The sequence below is a fragment of the Coregonus lavaretus genome (genome assembly GCF_964263955.1).
Source record: "Coregonus lavaretus genome assembly, chromosome: 27".
NCBI classification, from domain to species: Eukaryota; Metazoa; Chordata; class Actinopteri; order Salmoniformes; family Salmonidae; genus Coregonus; species Coregonus lavaretus.
In genome coordinates, this window is record NC_140014.1 from 21,914,022 (window position 1) to 21,936,783 (window position 22,762).

The 22,762-nt window shown below is 42.9% G+C and overlaps 1 protein-coding gene across 1 annotated transcript; it reads left to right on the forward strand.

Moving 5' to 3' along the window:
* Positions 1-7,441: 7,441 nt before the first annotated feature.
* Positions 7,442-21,829, forward strand: LOC311102291 (transforming growth factor beta-3 proprotein-like). The gene is made up of 7 exons (XM_084143588.1): positions 7,442-8,266; positions 15,109-15,272; positions 16,601-16,730; positions 16,877-16,984; positions 17,812-17,983; positions 18,552-18,705; positions 19,062-21,829. Exons 1-7 carry the CDS (start codon positions 7,921-7,923, stop codon positions 19,218-19,220), a joined length of 1,233 nt encoding a protein of 410 aa, XP_083999714.1. The 5' UTR covers positions 7,442-7,920; the 3' UTR covers positions 19,221-21,829.
* Positions 21,830-22,762: the final 933 nt, after the last annotated feature.

Consider the following 22,762-nt stretch of genomic DNA (forward strand, 5'->3'; position numbering starts at 1 on the left):
GAACATAGAACACAAAACATAGACCCTACACACCCTGGCTCAACATATAAGAGTCCCCAGAGCCAGGGCGTGACAGGAAGCAACGTCAGCACAAGAACTGTTCGTTGGGAGCTTCATGAAATTGGTTTCCATGGCCGAGCAGGCGCACACAAGCCTAAGATCACCATGCGCAATGCCAAGCGTCGGCTGGAGTGGTCTAAAGCTCGCCGCCATTGGACTCTGGAGCAGTGGAAACGCGTTCTCTGGAGTGATGAATCACGATTCACCATCTGGCAGTCCAATGGGCGAATCTGGGTTTAGCGGATGCCAGGAGAAAGCTACCTGCCCTAATGCATAGTGCCAACTGTAGTTTGGTGGAGGAGGAATAATGGTCTGGGGCTGTTTTTTTAAATGGTTCAGACTAGGTCCCTTAGTTCCAGTGAAGGGAAATCTTAACGCTACCGCATACAATGGCATTCTAGACGATTCTGTGCTTCCAACTTTGTGGCAACAGTTTGGGGAAGGCCCTTTCCTGTTTCAGCATGACAATGCCCCCGTGCACAAAGTGAGGTCCATACAGAAATGGTTTGTCGAGATCGGTGTGGAAGAGCTTGACTGACCTTTGGGATGAATTGGAACGCAGACTGCGAGCCAGGCCTAATCGCCCAACATCAGTGCCCGACCTCACTAATGCTCGTGTGGCTGAATGGAAGCAATTCCCCGCAGCAATGTTCCAACATCTAGTGGAAAGCCTTCCCAGAAGATTGGAGGCTGTTATAGCAGCAAAGGGGGGACCATCTCCATATTAATGCCCATGATTTTGGAATGAGATGTTCAACGAGCAGGTGTCCACATACTTTTGGTAATGTAGTGTATGTCTTAAACTGTAAACCACGGACAAAGTGGCAGAGACTCAACACCATGCAGATTAACATCCTGCACACAGTAATAGACTAATGAGTATAGCATGTTCTGAGAAATAGAAAAGGTACATTTTGTGTGTGTGTATACACACATATAAACATATTCTCTAATAGACAGGTCGGAACCAAAATGACTGATTTCCTCCGCCGGATGGCAAAGAGACCCGACCCCTCTGGAGGTGCAGGTGTAAAGGGACCTCGGACTCATGCTAAAGTATGCACCGGACAGACGCTGGAGTGGAGGATGGCCACAAACATTAGTTATTGTTTGGTTGTGTTCATTTAGAAAGTATATTATCTCCCCCAGTTAATAAATACATGTTATTTATGTTACTGATGTGATTTTATATGGTGGTAAAAATAAATGTTCAACAGTTATTGTTAATGAGACCCTAGGATATGTTAGCTATTTTAAAAAGCCTATTTCATATTTGTAGATCATCTCACCATTGTCATAGTAGCTGGATATTATGATATAGTGGTAAAGTACCATACATATGGATTGATTTGCAGTGGCCATTGCTGCTGTGAGATGCATGAGCACAGCATTACATTATTAATATTTGGAGGTCATAAACTGGTCATATTTTGGTTGGATTTGATTTATAAGGACTTCAGAAATAAGACATCTTAGACAGGTTGGATTCTGGTCAGATTCTGGTTGTATATGAACACGTTTTAGACGTCTCCTAGAAGACGTCATATTGACGTCTAAAAAAGATGTCTAAAAACCTTTCAAATTCAACCAAAATCTGACCGCCATACGACATCGGGAAAAGACGTCATTATGACATCTTTACAACCGAGCTGTGCCTATTGAGAAGGATTAACACCCACTTTAAATTAAATTAGAAATTGAACTTCCATGTCGTCGTTCCAGTGGGAGTGTCTCCATCCTCGTTCATAAATGACAGTCCCAGTTGGATGGTTTTCAGAAGGTCCACGTTGCACCTCAAGAGCTGGTACTGTTAGTCTACCGTGCTGCAAAACTCGCCAATGGGTCGAACCACCACTCCAAAAAAGTCTTTCATGAGCTGAAATATAAAATCCCTAAATTTGTGCACAAATTTGTTTACATCCCTGTTAGTGAGCATTTCTCTTTCACCAAGATAATCCATCCACCTGACAGGTGTGGCATATCATTACACAGGTGCACCTTGTGCTGGGGACAATAAAAGGCCACTTTAAAATGTGCAGCTTTGTCACACAACACAATGCCACAGATGTCTCAAGTTTTGAGGGAGCGTGTAATTGGCATGCTGACTGCAGGAATGTCCACCAGAGCTGTTGCCAGAGAATTTAATGTTATTTCTCTACCATAAGCCACCTCTAACATCGTTTTAGAGAATTTGGCAGTAAGTCCAACTGGCCTCACAACCGCAGACCATGTGGTGGTGATTAGCTGGGCCTGGCTCCCCAGAGGTCCAGCCATGGCTGCACCCCTGCCCAGTCATGTGAAATCCATAGATTAGAGTCTAATGAATTTATTTAAATTGACTGATTTCCTTATATGAGCTGTAACTCAGTAAAATCTTTGAAATTGTTGCATGTTGTGTTTATATTTTTCTTCAGTATACATTTTAAATGCAAATGGGAAATGATAGCTAGTTAAAGCTGTGTGCAGTAGCTAGATTTAACACAGATACATGTAGCTACATGGCTGGGCACCTACAGTGGGGAAAAAAAGTATTTAGTCAGCCACCAATTGTGCAAGTTCTCCCACTTAAAAAGATGAGAGAGGCCTGTAAAAAAAACGTCAACTATGACAGACAAATTGAGAAAAAAAATCCAGAAAATCACATTGTAGGATTTTTAATGAATTTATTTGCAAATTATGGTGGAAAATAAGTATTTGGTCACCTACAAACAAGCAAGATTTCTGGCTCTCATAGACCTGTAACTTCTTCTTTAAGAGGCTCCTCTGTCCTCCACTCGTTACCTGTATTAATGGCACCTGTTTGAACTTGTTATCAGTATAAAAGACACCTGTCCACAACCTCAAACAGTCACACTCCAAACTCCACTATGGCCAAGACCAAAGAGCTGTCAAAGGACACCAGAAACAAAATTGTAGACCTGCACCAGGCTGGGAAGACTGAATCTGCAATAGGTAAGCAGCTTGGTTTGAAGAAATCAACTGTGGGAGCAATTATTAGGAAATGGAAGACATACAAGACCACTGATAATCTCCCTCGATCTGGGGCTCCACGCAAGATCTCACCCCGTGGGGTCAAAATGATCACAAGAACGGTGAGCAAAAATCCCAGAACCACACGGGGGGACCTAGTAAATGACCTGCAGAGAGCTGGGACCAAAGTAACAAAGCCTACCATCAGTAACACACTACGCCGCCAGGGACTCAAATCCTGCAGTGCCAGACGTGTCCCCCTGCTTAAGCCATTACATGTCCAGGCCCGTCTGAAGTTTGCTAGAGTGCATTTGGATGATCCAGAAGAGGATTGGGAGAATGTCATATGGTCAGATGAAACCAAAATATAACTTTTTGGTAAAAACTCAACTCGTCGTGTTTGGAGGACAAAGAATGCTGAGTTGCATCCAAAGAACACCATACCTACTGGGAAGCATGGGGGTGGAAACATCATGCTTTGGGGCTGTTTTTCTGCAAAGGGACCAGGACGACTGATCCGTGTAAAGGAAAGAATGAATGGGGCCATGTATTGTGAGATTTTTAGTGAAAACCTCCTTCCATCAGCAAGGGCATTGAAGATTAAACGTGGCTGGGTCTTTCAGCATGACAATGATCCCAAACACACCGCCCGGGCAACGAAGGAGTGGCTTCGTAAGAAGCATTTCAAGGTACTGGAGTGGCCTAGCCAGTCTCCAGATCTCAACCCCATAGAAAATCTTTGGAGGGAGTTGAAAGTCCGTGTTGCCCAGCGACAGCCCCAAAACATCATTGCTCTAGAGGAGATCTGCATGGAGGAATGGGCCAAAATACCAGCAACAGTGTGTGAAAACCTTGTGAAGACTTACAGAAAACGTTTGACCTGTGTCATTGCCAACAAAGGGTATATAACAAAGTATTGAGAAACTTTTGTTATTGACCAAATACTTATTTTCCACCATAATTTGCAAATTAATTAATTTAAAATCCTACAATGTGATTTTCTGGATTTTTTTTCTCTCATTTTGTCTGACATAGTTGACGTGTACCTATGATGAAAATTACAGGCCTCTCTCATCTTTTTAAGTGGGAGAACTTGCACAATTGGTGGCTGACTAAATACTTTTTTTTCCCCCACTGTAAATCAAAACCTGCCTGGCCTGAATCCCATCACTGCAACATGAGGGGTGCTAGCTAGATAGAGCAAACGAACTTGGCTGGATAAACAGCTCTGGTGTTGGTTTTCTGCAAATTATTAACATTTCTCATATAGACCTTTTTAACAGCTTTTTTGGAGGAGCTTAAGTGAACCCTGGAACCCCAAAGAACTTCCGGTGCGTTTGAAAAAAGAGCAGTTTCCGTTGCGGCTGTAAACAGCTAGATCGCTAAGCTAACAGTCAGAATTAGCATTTTTGACCATAGTATTCGCGGGTGGGATTGTCCTTACGTCCTGGGAAAATTAAAAGGTATAGCTAGATTTCCCAAAGAAGCATCGCAGCGGCCTGAATTGCCTGTATGGATAGTAACGTTAGCAGCAGAGGAGGTGGCGGTGCCAGGATGATGTGTAGCATCATGATGTGTTTATCAAGTTAATAATCTATTCTAGGTAATGTCAGGTAGCTAGCTAGCTACATATAAATAGGATTGACAGCCATCCAATGTTTTTTTTTTTATGACACAAATGTTAGCTTGATCTGCTAAAAATGACAAGTTAGCTACCTAGCTAGTAGCTAAGCGAACTAGCTAATGAAGCAAGTCCTGGTCTAATTTCTATGCTTTTAATCTCAGATACAGAGACTTGTGAAAGCTGCTAAACCCTCTGTGGATGAAGGTCCCAAAGAAAGTCCCAAGTCCTGGAGAGACTTAAGGGCAGGGGCAGAACCTTCACTGGGAGGGGACGGACGGACATGTCCCCCCCCACATTCTGAAATTGCATTTTTATCCCCCCCCCCCCCCCCCCCCCCCCTGGATAAAAAAACAAAGTTGCGCCACTGCTGAAGGGTATATTGCCAGTGGGTTATATGCTACTGGTTTACTGTTAGAATTGGTTGTAGGACTACAAAAATAATGTCACAAGTAACAATACATAGACCTAGAACATGCATGGTGAACCTTGCTTCTAGAGATCTAGCTAATGGTTATGCAGGTTTCTCTTCCAGCCCTGACATTCTCCTTATTTCATTTAACACTATTCATTTAACTATTCAATCATCTCTTGTTTTGGAGTAAGATGAATGTCTTAACCCACTAACCATTTACATAGGCGTTCTTTGTATGATATAAAATTAAAATTAAAACTGGCTATCATAAGGTGAATGCACCAATTTGTAAGTCGCTCTGGATAAGAGCGTCTGCTAAATGACGAAAATGTAATGTTAAATGTATCATCCTGGTATAATTAATATGCAGTTCAACATTATCACCACAAGGTGTCGGCACTAGCGTTTGTTATACTACATGTTAACAAACCACTAGCTTGGTCTCATAACGTAAGGTCAATAATAAATGCCTAGCACAAGCTAGTGGTTCATACGACAGTATGTTTCTTAATTGAAACTAGCCAAGTGGGCAATAAACCTGGGTAAAATATAGTTGTGTTTTGGAGGAAGCAGACGAAGAGCTAGGAGAGACAGATTAGTGAGGGGGGAGAGAGGTTGATAGTGGAGTAATTACTGCTGCTAGCTAACTTTGACGTAAACAATATGGCCGTCAAACATTGGACTCGTATGGTAGCTACGTTTAGTTTAGTTATATTGGCTGTCGTGAGAGAAATGAGTCTAGCTGGCTATCAAGGTCAAATAATATTTCTCTACCTCTTCACATTATGCTAGCTCGACTGTGGTTATTTGCTGTGCTAGCCAAATGTAACACCACCAGAGCAAACGGATAATACACGGGAAATAAACGTTGTCTGATGATTTTGTTTAGTGGATCTGGTAGCAACAAGTGTGTATATAATTAATTTGTTAATTGTTTTGGTTGGATCAAGAAATACGAATTTATCATTTTGTGCTAGCTAGCCAACTAACTAGCTAGTTAGAAATTATGGCGCGCTGCAGCACAGGATGTAGACTGGGGAACGTCTTGGTTGCGCTTGCATTAGAACGTGTTATTGTTTTAACAGTTGAAAAGGTCTATAAACACTAGCTAAGGTTACCTAGCAACAATACAATGTCGGACAGCAAGTTATGTAGCTAGCAAGCTAGCATCCAAATGAAATGTAACTAGCTAGTTAACGTCAGCTAACTAGCCCAGTTACAGGGGAAATAATATGGAAACATGCTATGTAGGCTTGCATTGTCTTTTTCATCGTCATAATTTGAGCCAAACATCAGTCCGTTAAAGAGCCTGAATTAGCTTTGTTATCCTTAGCCTTACATACCCTGTAGTCTGGCATCGCTGTAAACGTTTTGGTATAGCTCATTTGAGTTTATGGCATCCGAACCGCAGAGTTTATTTTTGTTAGTCAATGGATAGTTGGGTGCATGCCAGCAACTGGAGGTTCAGTATTGTTTACTAGATTATTTCCAGTGGATGTTGATTTAAGCCCCTTGGAGTTCCATATATAGAGATACTGATATGGAACCTCTCCCTGCAACTACACCAGTGACTTCATACCACTATGTTCATGTCATTCATGACCTAAAAAAATATCATGCTACATCTCAATACATTTTCCATAATGTCTTCAATGGAAAATATAATGCAGTTCCTAGGGAAGCATGCTGAGTATAGTTTTACACTAAAAGCGACATTGCTGACATATTGTGTAAATCATTGGATAAATAACTTTAGCAAAATTGAAGGACATAGGCACTTGTTGGACATTTATTATGTCTCAGACCCAATATCTCAAACTTGTATTTTATTTATACAGAGAATCCCAATTGAGGCCAGGATCTCATTTTCAATGGTTCCGAGTGGCTCAGTTGGTAGAGCATGGCACTTGCAACGCCAGGGTTGTGGGTTCGATTCCGACAGGGGACCAGTACGAACAAATAAGAAAATGTATGCACTCACTACTGTAAGTCGCTCTGGATAAGAGCGTCTGCTAAATGACTAAAATGTAAAATGTTTTCCACATTAGCTTCGCATATCCACTAGGGGGCATACTCTCACTTCTTGAAAATGTCCACAGCTCTTGTGTGACCCGAACTATTTTGTGACCTGACGTGCACGCGTAGGCAATTGTTTGTTTAAATTGGATAAATAGTACAAAGTCCAATTGCAAACAATACAAGTTGTTTATTTATCTGTAATACTTGGCACATGGCCTCCAGATAGAAAGATATGATCATAGAGTGTGAAATGCTTCTCCCCGAAATGTCCCTGTGCAGTGAAAATCTGCAGTCCCTCCTTCTCAAACGTCACAACTACCGTTTACTATAAAATATCAGTGAAAGCACAGCGCGCCCATTGAGTACGAGACTCTGGTTGTTCAAAGCGGGAAGGAACGTGAGGGAGACCGGCACTGAGTTAATACCAGCAACAGATGATGGAAAATAAAAATAAAGAATGGAGAAAATGAATTTTGTCATGATTAACTAATGAAGAGGGAAAACTGAAGATGTCAAGGGTGTGACATTTGAAGGAAGAACAGAAAGACAACAGGTTGAACCAAAAGGGGTCTCAGATAGAATACATTTTCAAGAATGATCTGGACTATTCTTGGAATGCACAGCCGGATAGCACCCAGATGACACTAGCCCTATCTTGTCAAGATGGGATTCCTCGGGGGAAAGAACTCATTGACCACTTGAATGCAAAGAGATAGAGGGTAACATTTCTCCTGGAATTTAGTCCAAATTATTTGGTGTCTTTCTGTTGACCCTTTACCATACTTACAAAAAAAATAAAAAGCATCTTATTAGCTAAGCAAGGGCAGATAGAAATATGCATTTGGGCAAAGCACTTCTGTTTTTCCTCCTGTTGAACTGTGTGACAATGACTTTGTCACTATCCACTTGCACCACTGTGGACATAGACCACATAAAGAAAAAGAGAGTAGAGGCAATCCGAGGACAGATTCTCAGTAAACTTCGACTAACCAGCCCGCCGCAAACAGTGGGTCCGAATCAGGTACCGTTTCAGGTGCTGGCGCTCTATAACAGCACGAAGGAGCTGATCGAGGAGTTGGGGAGAGACAGACAGCAAAGTTGTGGACAGGATAACACGGAGACTGAATATTACGCCAAAGAGATTTACAAGTTCAATATGATTAATGGACCACCAGAAAACAGTAAGTACTGTTCATGTATCTATTTTACGCGTTTTACGCATGAAGGCCACTTTTCTATCCATGCCCTTTGTTCGTTTTGTCAATAAATCATGATCCTACCAAACAGCTGATCGTGTTGCCACGGTGGCTTCTATTATGTTAGGTATCCTACTGATCAAAAGCCTGATTATTACATGTAAATAGCCAATTTCTCCATGTAGAAAGTCTAAGCAGTCCAGGTCTGATGATGCTTAATTTCTTAATCTGAATGTCACAGCTGGTGAGCAGCGCATGGATGTAATATCAATTTATGGTGGTTTGCCATGAAAATGATTGAAACTAAGCATACCTCTCCAATAATGAAATAAGACAGCAACTTTTTTTATAATTTCCTGTAGAAGAAGCCAATAAAGCCAATTTTTGACTCCGCTTTAAAATATAATTATTCTGACTCCCCTGCAGAGTTAAGCCCCCTGTGTCCAGTTTATTTGCGTATGTTATACATGTCTGTGTGCAATGCAACTTGTCTGTGATTTATTTTATAGAATTTGTCATTGGCTCCCTTCAACTGGCCATATGTTAATTCCAGCTGAATGAAATTATAAAAGCATCCGTAGATCTGCAGCGTAGGCTAAATACTGTAAAAATGTAGAGGAAATGTTAACAAATTATACTAATCAAAGAACGCAAGAACGCCTTCGCTTGGGGTGCGTTCCATCAGCCGGAGATGAATTGGCCAACACAACTTAAACGCATGGTCGCGTCTGAGCAGTGGAAAGACCACGCGCAATGGAGAGGGCAAAGAAAACAGTCTAATTGGAATAAGCGCCATTCCTCCCTCATACCTCACTCAAAAGCCATGGGAACTCCCAATAGCGGACCCAGCACACGACCGTCTGAGATTCCATTGGAAAAAAAAAAAAAATTCAGGGACTCCATCGATTTTAGCATTCCTCCAACCACTGCTCCAATTATCCTTTCTTTCCCAACTCCAAATATACATTTCTCCAAAACCTTTGTTGATACATTGCTGAAGTGTGCACAATACATAATAAAACAACGTTTTTTTTTTTTATTGGCACTATTTAAAAGTTCAAACACAGCTAATTCAGCTGCAGATTGGCTTGTGCACTAGAGCAAAATTGCTCATCCCAATTACCTGTATAAACCGCCCACAACTGATTGTTCCAGTCTGATCAGAGTGAGAAGTTTATTGGAAGCTTCTCTCTCTATTGCAGTGAATTTTCTCAGGAAGGGAATTGTTTACTAAGTGGAAGACTTGGAAGCAGTCCTATTCACTGTTCAGGGGCTGGATCATTGCATCATGTTACTGCTTTAAGATCAACATGGCAGGTGTTTCATGCTATTCAAAGACAGAGCAGAGCTTCCTCTGGCAACAGCTCAGGCCCCTGTGTCAAATCTGTTTATTGGGTCCCACGAGTGCTTCTGACTCTCAAAATAATAACTACTACAACCACCTTGGTCTAGGGGTGTAGGGACAGGTGCTCTTTACTTGTCAGTGTTCCAATTATTTGTCTTTTTATCTAAACAAGCAAACACCATCAGATCAAATTCATAGCAAGCAATGCACTGGGTTAGTCAGATTTATATATAACAGAACAGATGACCTGGAATGACATTCACTCTCACAGGATGGGTTGCCCAAAAAAACGAACTGAAAGCCACATCCCTAATAAGCCACGAATATGACTTCATTGAGGCATGTCACAGTGCTTCTATGGCTATATACACCATGCCATTGCCTATTTAATTTGTTCATTTAGCAAACAAGACAGCTCATAATCCAGTGCCTTTATCACAGTCAACTCACCTATATTTTGTCTTTAATTAGCTTTAAAAATGCAAAATAAAAATATCAGCCTCATGGCAAAATGTGTAAAATAGCATGAGATGAGCTATAAAACTGCACATTTTCCTCTCTGCCCCATGGCAAAATGTGTATAATTGTAGGAAATTAGCTTTAAAACAGCAACATTTTCTCTCAGCCTCATGGCAAAATGTGTAGAATAGCATGAGATTAGCTATAAAACTTCAACATTTTCTCTTTGCCCCATGGCAAAATGTGTACAATTCCACGAAGATAGCTGCTTTTTGGAGCCCACCCACATTTCTGCAGGCCAACCCACCAACACATTTCTGGCTACGCCACTGCCTTGGTCAGAGTCCGCAAAACAAACAGAGGTCTGATGTGTGGGCTGTGGGCTGCACCAGTCATGGCCAGGAGCCCTAGTCACATCACCCTGTCAGTCATGATCAAAGTAAATAAACAGGGCCTATAGGCCACAGTTGTCACTCATTGGCCAAGGAACTAGACTAATTATTTTTCATACACTTACGTAAATGTAGCCTACAATGCACTTTTTGTACTGTTTAAAAAAAAAAAATCATTTTCTTTGTTAATGTCCAGCTACACCCTCTAGAGTAGATTGTAAGGGAGGGAGAATGTTTGTCCCCTCATTAACAAGGCCTGCAGTGTTGTCGAATAACCACTTTTCTCTTCCCTTCACTTTCCATTAAGTCATTTTCATAAGAAGTGTAATGTCTGTCACCAAAATTAAATTTTATTGGTCACGTATTATGTTCCTAGCTCCAACAGTGCAGTAATATCTAACAATACAAAACAATACATGCAAATCCCCCCCCCCCAAAAAGAAAGGAATTAAGAAATATTAGAACGAGCAACCACGGTAATACAGTAAGGCATATTTTAAATCCATTTCCATAATCTAATGGGTTATACATACACTCTCTTTGGAAGGTGGGAATGTCTTGGATTATAGTCAGATTGGTGTTTTTTCACTCTTTTTATTATTCAGTTACAGGGCTGTGTAAGACGAAGCAGAGACTTTCCCTCCCAGACTCATATGCTTTAATAGCTAGAATAATTTTCCAAAATACTCATGGTACCGCTAGTTAGGTGTCTCTGAATATAAACAGTGTTTATAAACAGTAAAGCTGTGGATATGACAAGTGCAGATGGTAGCCATTTGGCCAACACTGGTAGAGGAGCCAAACTAATGACACAAGGGCCAAGCGTCTCCATAATCCACAACACTCAGTCCTAGGTTTGGTTTGGGGAATGAACTCCAGTTGTACTCACTCCTCCACATATATTAGCACTCATTCATTGTCTTTATGTTTGCTTTTGACTAGTAAGTCTGTCCAAAGACAACCATTGAACCATCTAAGAAAACCACCTGTTGGCTCTCATAGCTGAAAATTAGGCAGAGACAGGTTTCTTTAGAAGAAAAGCTTGTAGTGAGTGGTCGGTCTGGCATATGGCAATCATTGATTCAACGTCGGGAGGAAAGGAGAAATATGTGGACCGGCGCTGAGGACAGCAGTGTTTCTGATATATGGAATGGCAGAAAAGTGATGTCATCCCAGGCAAACAGACACAGAGTTCCCCCCCCCCCCAGCCATTTTCCCCTCTTCATCCTTGATCAAGTGGAAAAAAGCTGTCTTACTTCAGCAGAGAACTCCATCACATTATCTCATCTAACGCAGTCAGCCAGTCAGCCAAAGGATCCATGTGTAGAGACTTACTCAGGACAGGAGGGCTTGAAATGGAGAGGATTGGCTTGGTCCACACTAGAGCATTGTGTTTAAATGATAGTACCTCACACAGGTGATCAAATCTTTGACAAAACAGTATGTTTTTATGGGCATGATCAGTACTTCAGTTGCAAGAATTGGATTTGGATTGGAATTTACTGCTCAAGTTATTAAGTTTAGTCATCTGGAGGTAGCTATATTATTTTATTGACAGATTAGAAAGCATGATTGGTTACTTATTTTTTAAAGATGGAAACGTTAGTTGAAAAAATGCTAAGTAATATTTATGGCCTTCTGGATAAGCCAGATAAGTCTTATAAGATTAGTTTGATAGGTCATTTAAATATACTAGAATACCCGTTTTTGCAGCACCGTTGCCATTTTTCACTGGTAAACGAGGTCCAGACTCCTCAGCAGCTGACCAGCACCTGCTTTCTATGCTCCCCATTTCCTTTGTTTACCTTCACATAGCTCCCTGCTTTGGAGAGACTGACATCACGGCACTGGGAACAGGCTGATTGCTGGGATTGTTTGATGGGAGCTTCTGTGTGATGTCACCTACCAGGGCAGGGAGAGGAGAGGAGCTAGCGTGGTGGGGCATCACAGACACAGGAAGCAGAAGGGTGAGGGTGGAGGGTGGAGGGGGGCGTAGGGGGAGCAGTGTCTGTCTGGGGTGGAAGCTTTATGAGAAGCTTTAGAGCAGAGATATTCAAAGTCTGGCCCTACGCGTTCATATGTGGAGGGTTTCACTACTGTTGCAACCCTTACCTAATACTCTTCTATTGACCTAGAACCCTCAAACTCAACTCTGGACCTCTAAGCCAGTTCCACTGCATTTCTTCATTGTCCCCCCTAATCAGGGACTGATTTAGACCTGGGACACCAGGTAGGTGCAATTCATTATCAGGTAGAACAGAAAACCAGCAGGCTCCGGACTTCGTAGGGTAAGAGTTGAGTACCACTGACTTAGAACATAAATATATCTGGTCAACTGCTCAACATTTTGACTACATCACACTTCTGTCAAGGTGTTGGTGGATGGTTTCCAACTGGTCCTCAGAAGTCAGCTTTCTCAGCTCCACAGTCTGGACTCCATGGAAGTCATTGCAGACACACAGCCACAGAAAAGAGAAAGGTTACAAAAAGCAGGACCTCAGTTTCAGTCCCTTGAGAAAAGTGGGAGAGGTGTTTGTACCACTTCATGTTAAGTGCCTTGAAAACCATGTATTTACATAGTAGTTACATAGGCAGGTGATTACACTATAATTACAGTGTAGATATACTTGTCGGTTCATATTAAGTGCCATTCATATTACAGTGTAGATTCATATTAAGTGCCATGAAAACCATATATTTACATAGTAGTTACATAGGCAGGTGATTACAGTGTAGATACACAATTCTACATAGTACTTAGTTTGTAGTATGTAACTGTGATACCTGTTTGTGGTTTGTGTCATTACACACAGGTGTTATTACATATATTATTTTTGCAAACAGACACATTTGGTCAGCTGACAAAAGTTACTATTTTCACAATTTTCACAATGAATCTCGAAAGAACAGTGAACAACCTTGAGAAATGGGGAGGGCTACAATGTAATAAAAGTTTGTCGCATTGACAAATAATCTATTTTGAGGGCCCAGAGAAGCTCTTTGGGACATGTTTTGGTTGTTCCAGATAAAGTTCAGGTCAAGATTCCGCTGATATCAGCATCCTCATGCTGCTGAACCAGATCTGATAATGGAGAGGAGAGAGACTGTCAATTAGCCTGCTGTGTATTTCACTCTAATTATACTAGCAATCCCCTGCACTCACAGCCATGGAACATATTACCTTCAGACCCTTGGCAAAAATAAGACTTAATGTGAAATCCACCTAAAACCACTGCAATGGGAAAAATTAGGTCATCCAAAAGGAAACCAAAGACTTGATTAGAATTTCAAATCTCCTCTCAAAGTGGGGCTTTCCACCTTCTGTGGGGGAGACAGAGGGACACAGGAGAAGAGAGAGAAAGGGTGTGTGGGACAGGCCAAGGGAGTACTCAGCCCTTATAGATTGTGAGGAAGCACAGGACAGATATTTGGCTGGGGGTGAAGAGTCAAGACTGAAAAGGTCACTTGAAAAAAACAGTCAATGGAAATATTGGATAATGGCAAAGCCACAGTGGAATAGGATTATGGGTCATAGGAAGTTTAGGTAGACGTGTAAGCTCACAATCCATTATACACAAACATCCTTCTCCATTGTTATAAACAGATCAAAGGTGCAATGTCCTTGTTAACCACCACCAGCGAATCACAGGGTCTCTATTAAAGCTCAGGCTTGGGGTAATAACTTAGCGATGGCTTGGCTGTAAATGAGTGTTTCCACTTTGCTCGTAAAATGCTTGCCGTGTTCTTGTTTTGCTCAACAGTTTTGCTCAACACTGCATGCGCTCGGCCTGTTAAAATAATAAACGATTCAATGGTATTTTGGGTTGGAAAAAAAGAAAACGCTTCCTTGACTGGCAGTGCAACAGGAAGTATTTCAGAAGAGGGCCATCGAGAAGTGTTCTGTGGCTGTTACTGTAACTACTGTACTGTACTACTGAAGCGGCGTTCACTGTCTGCCTTACACAACCACACCACACAGGTTGACAGGGCTTGTTCCCCTTCCAATTCATTACTCAATTGATGGCTAAGAGAACCTTAAGGTGCTACTCTCAGTTATACACTCAGCCCCTCTGACAAACAGTCACCAAAGGACTGTCTCTCTCCCTTACAACACATCAATTGAACTCGTGTTCTGTATTTACCTGCATGTGATTGCACATGTTGTGAGCTGAGCTGGTTGGTTGGTTGTTCCAGAGAATGCTTGGCTTCTGTCCTAGCTTTCTGAGCACCTGTTGAGCTCTGGATCAGGAGGGAGGGAGGAGGAGCACCCTGCCATCTTAGACCAGCCTGTTCAGTTCCACCAACACATGGGGTATTTGGTTTTCATTTCATGACTTCAACTTGTTGCTAACTCGGACTGCACAAAGCATAAACAGATGGCCCAAAGCTTAGTTTTATTCACTGGCAATGGTTGGAGAATGGTTAACTGTATTTTTTCTGTTGTGATGAACATTTGTTTATAGTGTCAAACACTACGAAATGCAGAAGATATAGATATTTCAATACAGAGTTTAGGCTGTGTACAGAGTGAGGACTTTAGTCACAGTCCTGCTGTGTGTAAGCAGGGAGGATTACATCATTAGAGTTGTGTTTTAAGGTGGCTCACCTTGTCTCTGTATCCTGCTCTGCAGATGACCTTCCCTACTGCCCCAAGGGCATCACCTCCAAGGTGTTCCGCTTCAATGTCTCGGCCATGGAGAAGAACTCCACCAACCTCTTCAGAGCCGAGTTCCGAGCCCTTCGTGTCCCCAACTCTAGTGCCAAGAGGAACGAGCAGAGGATTGAGCTCTACCAGGTGTGTGAATGTACTATTTAATTCCCACTGTACTCAAGCATGCAGGGGGGGGGGGGGTAGTGATCCAATTCTCCCATATGGCTCAATGCACATGGGATAGTGTTGGTCTACATGGAAAGAAGAAAACATTTATATAGGTCCCCTAATTCCTCTCTCCGCTTTTTAAGTGATTATCATTATTCCATGTGCCTGAAGTCAAATGGATTCTACATAAGTACATTTGTAAAAATTTAAGAGCGTGCTACAGCAGACTCTGAGAAACTCTAGATTACCGTTTTGCAATCTCTCCTTTCACAGCTGTCAATCTCCGAACTTTTGTCCAACCACCCTTTTTTCAAGTTCAGTTAGATGTTTTCAACAGGGGATTCAGACATCTGCACCTGGATTTGTGTGTTTATATGATGTGTGTTTCTGAGTGGTTTGTGTGTGTCCATGGATTGTGGGGTGTATGTGGAGTGGCGGGGATGGATCTTTGCTCGGTTTCCTCATTAATCTCCAGTGAGAGACTGGGAGCCATGATCAGGTGCCAACATTTCCTGCCAGGGAGACAAGCGCCTCCGGCCCGCATACCGCCTCTGAGGCGGGCTCTGCTCAAGCCAGGGCCGAGCTCAGCTCAGATTGACTGGGGGATTAAATGGAGCGGTGCCCCCACACATAGCTGGGAGCTGATTGGCAGGGGCTGGCACTGGCCGCCCTCTCTCGCTGGGTCCCCTGTTTCCACAGGAAGCCAGATTAGATGCTGACAATGTTCAGGGACCTGGTTATCCAGCCTGCTGTGGGGCTAGGTGCTGCTGTGGCGCTGAGCCCCCCACTTCACTGGCCTCTACCTGTTCACAGAAACCTTAGGTGTTGTTTAAAGTGTGGATCTCTACATCCTATGCCTCAGTTTGAGACGTAAAGTACACTTTCATGCTGGTATACAGCACATACTCAGAGACGCTCAGAGATCTGAATCAATGGCGTCTCTAGCAACATATGCAGTGCCTCATCCTGACTAGACCAGTGTTAGGAAACCCAAAATGTTGAGAGCCCAATTGTTTGAAATGCAGATGGGAGGGACAGCCAGGTTCTCATTGGCAGTACGGCTACACACAGGCATTAACTTGCAAAATGGGGATATCAACACAGGGAGTCACTTTTTCCGTGAGGAGAAGACGTTTGGCCCAGGGCATCCTGGAGTGTCTGGCTCAGGCAGCGCTGGCTGGGTTGCCGTCTGGTGTGTGTGTGTGTGTGTGTGTGTGTGTGTGTGTGTGTGTGTGTGTGTGTGTGTGGGGGAGAGAGAGAGTGAGCATATGCAGCTGGGTCACTCTCTTACCTCTGGCTGGTAGATCCTGCGGCCAGACGACCACATAGCCAAGCAGCGCTACATCGGGGGCAAGAACGCCCTGACCAAAGGAATGCCAGAGTGGGTCTCCTTCGATGTCACAGACACAGTCAGGGAATGGCTCATGTACCGAGGTGAGTGGACCAAAGCCCTAATGTTCCCTGTCTCATACCATATGTTGCATATCAAAGCATGAGCAAAGGGTATTTTGAAGCTCAAGTTAATTTGGACAAAGAAAAATGGCCTCAAGTTAAATACCACTTCCTCTTTTTCCCCTCAGAGACCAACCTCGGCCTGGAGATCAGTGTGCACTGTCCCTGCCACACCTTCAACCCCAATGGTGACATTATCGAAAACGTCAACGAGGTGCTAGATGTCAAGTTCAAAGGTAAGATGACACAAGGTGCCTCATTTTGTATGAAAATCATTTTGGCCTTTTCCACTGCTCATCACAGCCCCTCTTTCTTTCCGTACGAGCTCTGATTTAGGAAAATACCCTCTGAAGTCTTATCCAGTGGGCCTCAATGGTTGATAGTTATTTGGCACTTTTTTTTTATGAGAGAGAGAGCGGGAGAGAGAGACAGAAAATATCATGGGAATACCATTGGTCTGGTATCTCACTTAGCATTGGGGCCCCCTGGTCCTGGGAACGCTCCCCTGACTGGCTTGGCCACAAGGAATGTGCTTCCACGGCGCTCAGATGCTTGGCCCCGAATTAAGAGGGGCGTCCGTATCCACCGGCAGCGTCTCTCCTGAGATCTCTACTGCTTTTGCTATCAGGGGCAGATTGGATGAGCAGACACTAACCCAGGGGGAGGACAGAGGGACCAGCTCTGACTGGTGGAGGTGGAGGAGGAGTGGGGTTGAGTGGGTGATGTCTGAAGTCCAGCCTCTCACCAGTGAAGACAATGCTTTTAAAACGTTACAGAAAGCACTATGACTAAAACAGCAGTGATTAATACAAATTCTGTATAACTGACTCAATCAGACACACTCATGCACAATTCTGTTGAAATATTTGGGTTAACATTTGAACTGAACTTTGTTTTCTAATGGACTAGGACTGCACTTCAGCTTGAATTAACAAAATTATCCAATTTTGTCCAATTTCAATATGGAATATTGCAATGGAATGGTCTTGGCCTATGTACCGTTTCATCCACTGATGACACTTACCTCTGAAACACCTGACGTTCCTGTATCTTCCTCCTGTAGGTGTGGAGGGTGACTACGATGAGAGCCGCTGGGACCTGGGCAGCAGACTGAAGAAGCAGAAGGAGCAGCTCTTCCCTCACCTCATCCTCATGATGCTGCCTCCTCACAGGCTAGACGCCCAGTCCTCATCCCGCAGACGCAAGAGAGCCCTGGACACCAACTACTGCTTCTCGTAAGTAACCACCTCACTCTAGTAATTCAATCTCGATTTTAGAGTGCATGTCATATATTTAGATGATAACTTGCTGCAGGATGAGTAGCCACATTTGTGTCCAATAGATGAATAGCCACTAATTACTCCTGTAAGAAATATAGTAGGTCAAGGTGGATCTCAAATGGCAATGTGTCTTCTCTCATTTCTAATTTACTTGGCAGAGGAGCGTTAAGCATACTAATAAGCTGGTTCATTTGCTATCAGATAGTCTCTGGCATTGCAGAGGCATTACAAGTCGAGATCTGTCCCTGTATTAAAGTGTACAGCAGCTACCTCCTTCCCCTCTCTTACACACTGTCTCCTCTCTTCCACTCTGGAATCCCTCTGTCAGTCTGACTAACAGCAGTAAGACACCTGGGCTGCCTCCAAGAGTGAAATAAGGACACACCTTCCAGTGGTATTTCTGGGCTTCTCAGACTGCATGCATGTAGTGAAATGTACCCAACTTGGAAATAGAGTGTTTCTCCTTCAGGTAATGTATTTAATTTCTTCATAAAGATCACTCTCTCTCCCCTGCCTGCTGTAGCAACTATGAGGAGAACTGCTGTGTGCGACCCCTCTACATTGACTTCCGCCAGCACCTGGGCTGGAGGTGGATCCACGAGCCTAAGGGATACTATGCTAACTTTTGCTCCGGGCCCTGCCCTTACCTACGGAGCGCAGACACCACACACAGCTCGGTGAGACACAACTTGTACACCACTAATGACTCATTACCCTGTGTTACAAATAATTATTACCACACAAACACTAACTGACACAATGGAATGCAGGCACTTACAAGCATGCATGTTGGCACACCTAAACAGACAACACTCACCTAGACACTCTTACAATCTGATACCCTGCGCCTTCCCATGCCAATATGACCAAATACCAACCCATAGTTCATCATCACATTTCCCAGTCTTAGTGCAACTTGTATATCTAACTTAAAAGTCTAACTCATTTTTTATCGAAATGAAAGGAAAAACATAGATTTTTGTAGTGATTGTCCCTGGTCTGACATCCCCTCCCTTCCTCCATCCCTCCGTAGATGCTGAGTCTGTACAACACCCTGAACCCTGAGGCATCTGCCTCTCCCTGCTGTGTGCCTCAGGACCTGGAGCCCCTCACCATCCTCTACTACGTGGGCCGCACCCCCAAGGTGGAGCAGCTCTCCAACATGATCGTCAAGTCCTGCAAGTGCAGCTAAGGGCCCCGGCCCAGCACACTGGGATCTGACATGGCCCGCACGGCCTGAGGGAGTGGAGGGTGGCGTGCTGTCTGTCCCACCACCAAGAGTACCTCTGTCCACCCTCATAAAACTCTCCACCCTCCTCATTCCTCAGCCGAGCCCACTCAGAGGGCCTGCAGAGAGAGACGCAGCCCACCACTCTACCCACAATCCCCAGGCTGTGTGTCCAAATGACTTTCAAACATCACTCCAGACCCAGCCATCTCAACATCAACATAACTTTTTATTGGCCTTTTACGATGGCTATTTTCTTTTCAACGTCAAGTGTTTTTCCTAATTTTCTTGTCAATATTTCAGCCTTCTGAACTGCCTTTACCTTTGTGCCATATGACCACGGGCATTCAAAGCCAACCTCTGAACAGAGGAAAAGAACAGACGGAAGCTGTTCTAGCCTTGACCACTGCCTACTCAAGGACATACAGTAGTTGCAGTCAAAAAGAGAGACCCACTGAGAACCTGAACTTACAGTGCAAATGAATAAATCAAAGGGGCTAAAGCAAAAGATCTGTCAGACTTTTGTTTCCTAAAGAGAACCATCCTTTTTAATGGAGGGATAACACAAGGCCTTGATGCACAGAACAGACTGTCCATGCTGGAAACTAGCGCGGTGCGCACCACAGCTCCCTAACATTGTTAATCTAGGACAGATGCTGATGGACTCAAATTACTGGTATCTTAGGAAAAATACAACATGCTGGAAAACAACTTTTATTCAACAGCGTATCTTCATGGTTATGTTTACCTCTATTACAGTACCTTGCAAAAGTATTCACCCCCCTTGGCGTTTTTCCTTTTTTGTTGCATTACAACCTGTAATTTAAATTGATTTTTATTTGGATTTCATGTAATGGACATACACAAAATAGTTCAAATTGGTGAAGTGTAATTTAAAAAATAACTTGTTTCAAGAAATTCTAAAAAATAAATAACGGAAAAGTGGTGCGTGCATATGTATTCACCCTCTTTGCTATGAAGCCCCTAAATAAGATCTGGTGCAACCAATTACCTTCAGAAGTCACATAATTAGTTAAATAAAGTCCACCTGTGTGCAATCTAAGTGTCACATGATCTGTCACATCATCTCAGTATATATACACCTGTTCTGAAAGGCCCCAGAGTCTGCAACACCAGTAAGCAAGGGGCACCACCAAGCAAGCAGCACCATGAAGACCAAGGAGCTCTCCAAACAGGTCAGGGACAAAGTTGTAGAGAAGTACAGATCAGGGTTGGGTTATAAAAAAATATCAGAAACGTTGAACATCCCACGGAGCACCATTAAATCCATTATTAAAAAAATTGAAAGAATATGGCACCACAACAAACCTGCCAAGAGAGGGCCGCCCACCAAAACTAACGGACCAGGCCAGGAGGGCATTAATCAGAGAGGCAGCAAAGAGACCAAAGATAACCCTGAAGGAGCTGCAAAGCTCCACAGCGGAGATTGGAGTATCTGTCCATAGGACCACTTTAAGCCGTACACTCCACAGAGCTGGGCTTTACAGAAGAGTGGACAGAAAAAAAGCCATTGCTTTAAGAAAAAAATAAGCAAACACATTTGGTGTTCGCCAAAAGGCATGTGGGAGACTCCCCAAACAGATGGAAGAAGGTACTCTGGTCAGATGAGACTAAAACTGAGTTTTTTGGCCATCAAGGCAAACGCTATGTCTGGTGCAAACCCAACACCTCTCATCACCCCGAGAACACCATCCCCACAGTGAAGCATGGTGGTGGCAGCATCATGCTGTGGGGATGTTTTTCATCGGCAGGGACTGGGAAACTGGTCAGAATTGAAGGAATGATGGATGGCGCTAAATACAGGGAAATTCTTGAGGGAAACCTGTTTCAGTCTACCAGAGATTTGAGACTGGGACAGAGGTTCACCTTCCAGCAGGACAATGACCCTAAGCATACTGCTAAAGCAACACTTGAGTGGTTTAAGGGGAAATGTTTAAATGTCTTGGAATGGCCTAGTCAAAGCTCAGACCTCAATCCAATTGAGAATCTGTGGTATGACTTAAAGATTGCTGTACACCAGCGGAACCCATCCAACTTGAAGGAGCTGGAGCAGTTTTGCCTTGAAGAATGGGAAAAAATCCCAGTGGCTAGATGTGCCAAGCTTATAGAGACATACCCCAAGAGACTTGCAGCTGTAATTGCTGCAAAAGGTGGCTCTACAAAGTATTGACTTTGGGGGGGGGGGGGGGGGGGGTGAATAGTTATGCACGCTCAAGTTTTCTGTTTTTTTGTCTTATTTCTTGTTTGTTTGGCAAAAAAAAATATTTTGCATCTTCAAAGTGGTAGGCATGTTGTGTAAATCAAATGATACAAACCCCCAAAAAATCCATTTTAATTCCAGGTTGTAAGGCAACAAAATAGGAAAAATGCCAAGGGGGGTGAATACTTTCGCAAGTCACTGTATGCAACAGAATCATGTTTTAGGGATTTTTTTCTTAAATGAAGCAGACTTTTCTGTTGTAAAAGACGATGTATGTCACTAAGTGAACGTGTAAATGTTTTTATTGCTATTACTCTTGAAAACACTTTTAAAAAAATAAAAATGGTCTTGGAAGAACAGATGTTATTAAATGTTTTTATCTGAAGGTAATCATAATTTGTGGATATCAGTGTAAATTCAGCATTTAGGCCCAGCTCAACAATACAGCTATTCAAATTGAGGTCCTAGTCCTGAAACGTATTGATAAAAAGTGTTCACTTTCAGAGGTGCAGGAAACTTATTTGATTGACCTTTTTTTTATGAAAAAGATACACTGCAACCATTTAGAATACATATAGACACTGGCATGATCAACATATTGCTACCGATATTAATGGACTTGCTTTGAAGTGGTCACTATTGGTCACCACACTGTTTGGTCCTTACAATACAGCAGTTGGGGAGACACAGGCAGTCTCACAGACATTCTCCATCTGTGTAATGAACAGTACTTCTGCCAAAACGTCACACATGAATCACATGCAGGAACACACTCTTCATCACATTCTAAATCATTATTATTTTTAGCAAAGCAAAACAGTCAAAAAGTCATCTAAAACAACAACAAAGTTTATGAAATCAAACATCAAACCCTGAGTACATTCACTACACAAAATATGCTCTGAGCATAGGGGCAATGAGACAGACATGCTATAGCCTTTTACCTCTCAGGTTGTAAAGGTGCAAACACACATGGTCAACATTGTCATTGCATTACAGCCAGAAACGAACTGACTACTGGTACTGTGTAGCCTACAGTAACAAAAAGTAATATACTATGAAGTTAAAGCCAGATAAAAACAGATTACAGTGCAGGGTTCTAACATTATACCGTACATTACTACTGTGAGCCCGAGCGCACAAAGAATGGTGAAATAACAGGTGCACATCACTCCAGTTGATAGTGGGAAATGTCTGGTATATACTGTTCCTGGAGAGCTACACACCTGTAGGTTACAACCCCAGTTGTAATTAGCCTGATTCAACTTATCAACCAGCTAAACAT

Excerpts from the sequence above, each read along its gene's own strand:
- LOC311102291 (XM_084143588.1), top strand. The coding sequence starts at position 7,921 with ATGCATTTGGGCAAAGCACTTCTGTTTTTCCTCCTGTTGAACTGTGTG. Across the intron at positions 8,267-15,108 it reads TAATGGACCACCAGAAAACA|ATGACCTTCCCTACTGCCCC; the intron begins GTAAGTACTGTT and ends CCTGCTCTGCAG. Across the intron at positions 16,985-17,811 it reads GCTAGATGTCAAGTTCAAAG|GTGTGGAGGGTGACTACGAT; the intron begins GTAAGATGACAC and ends TTCCTCCTGTAG.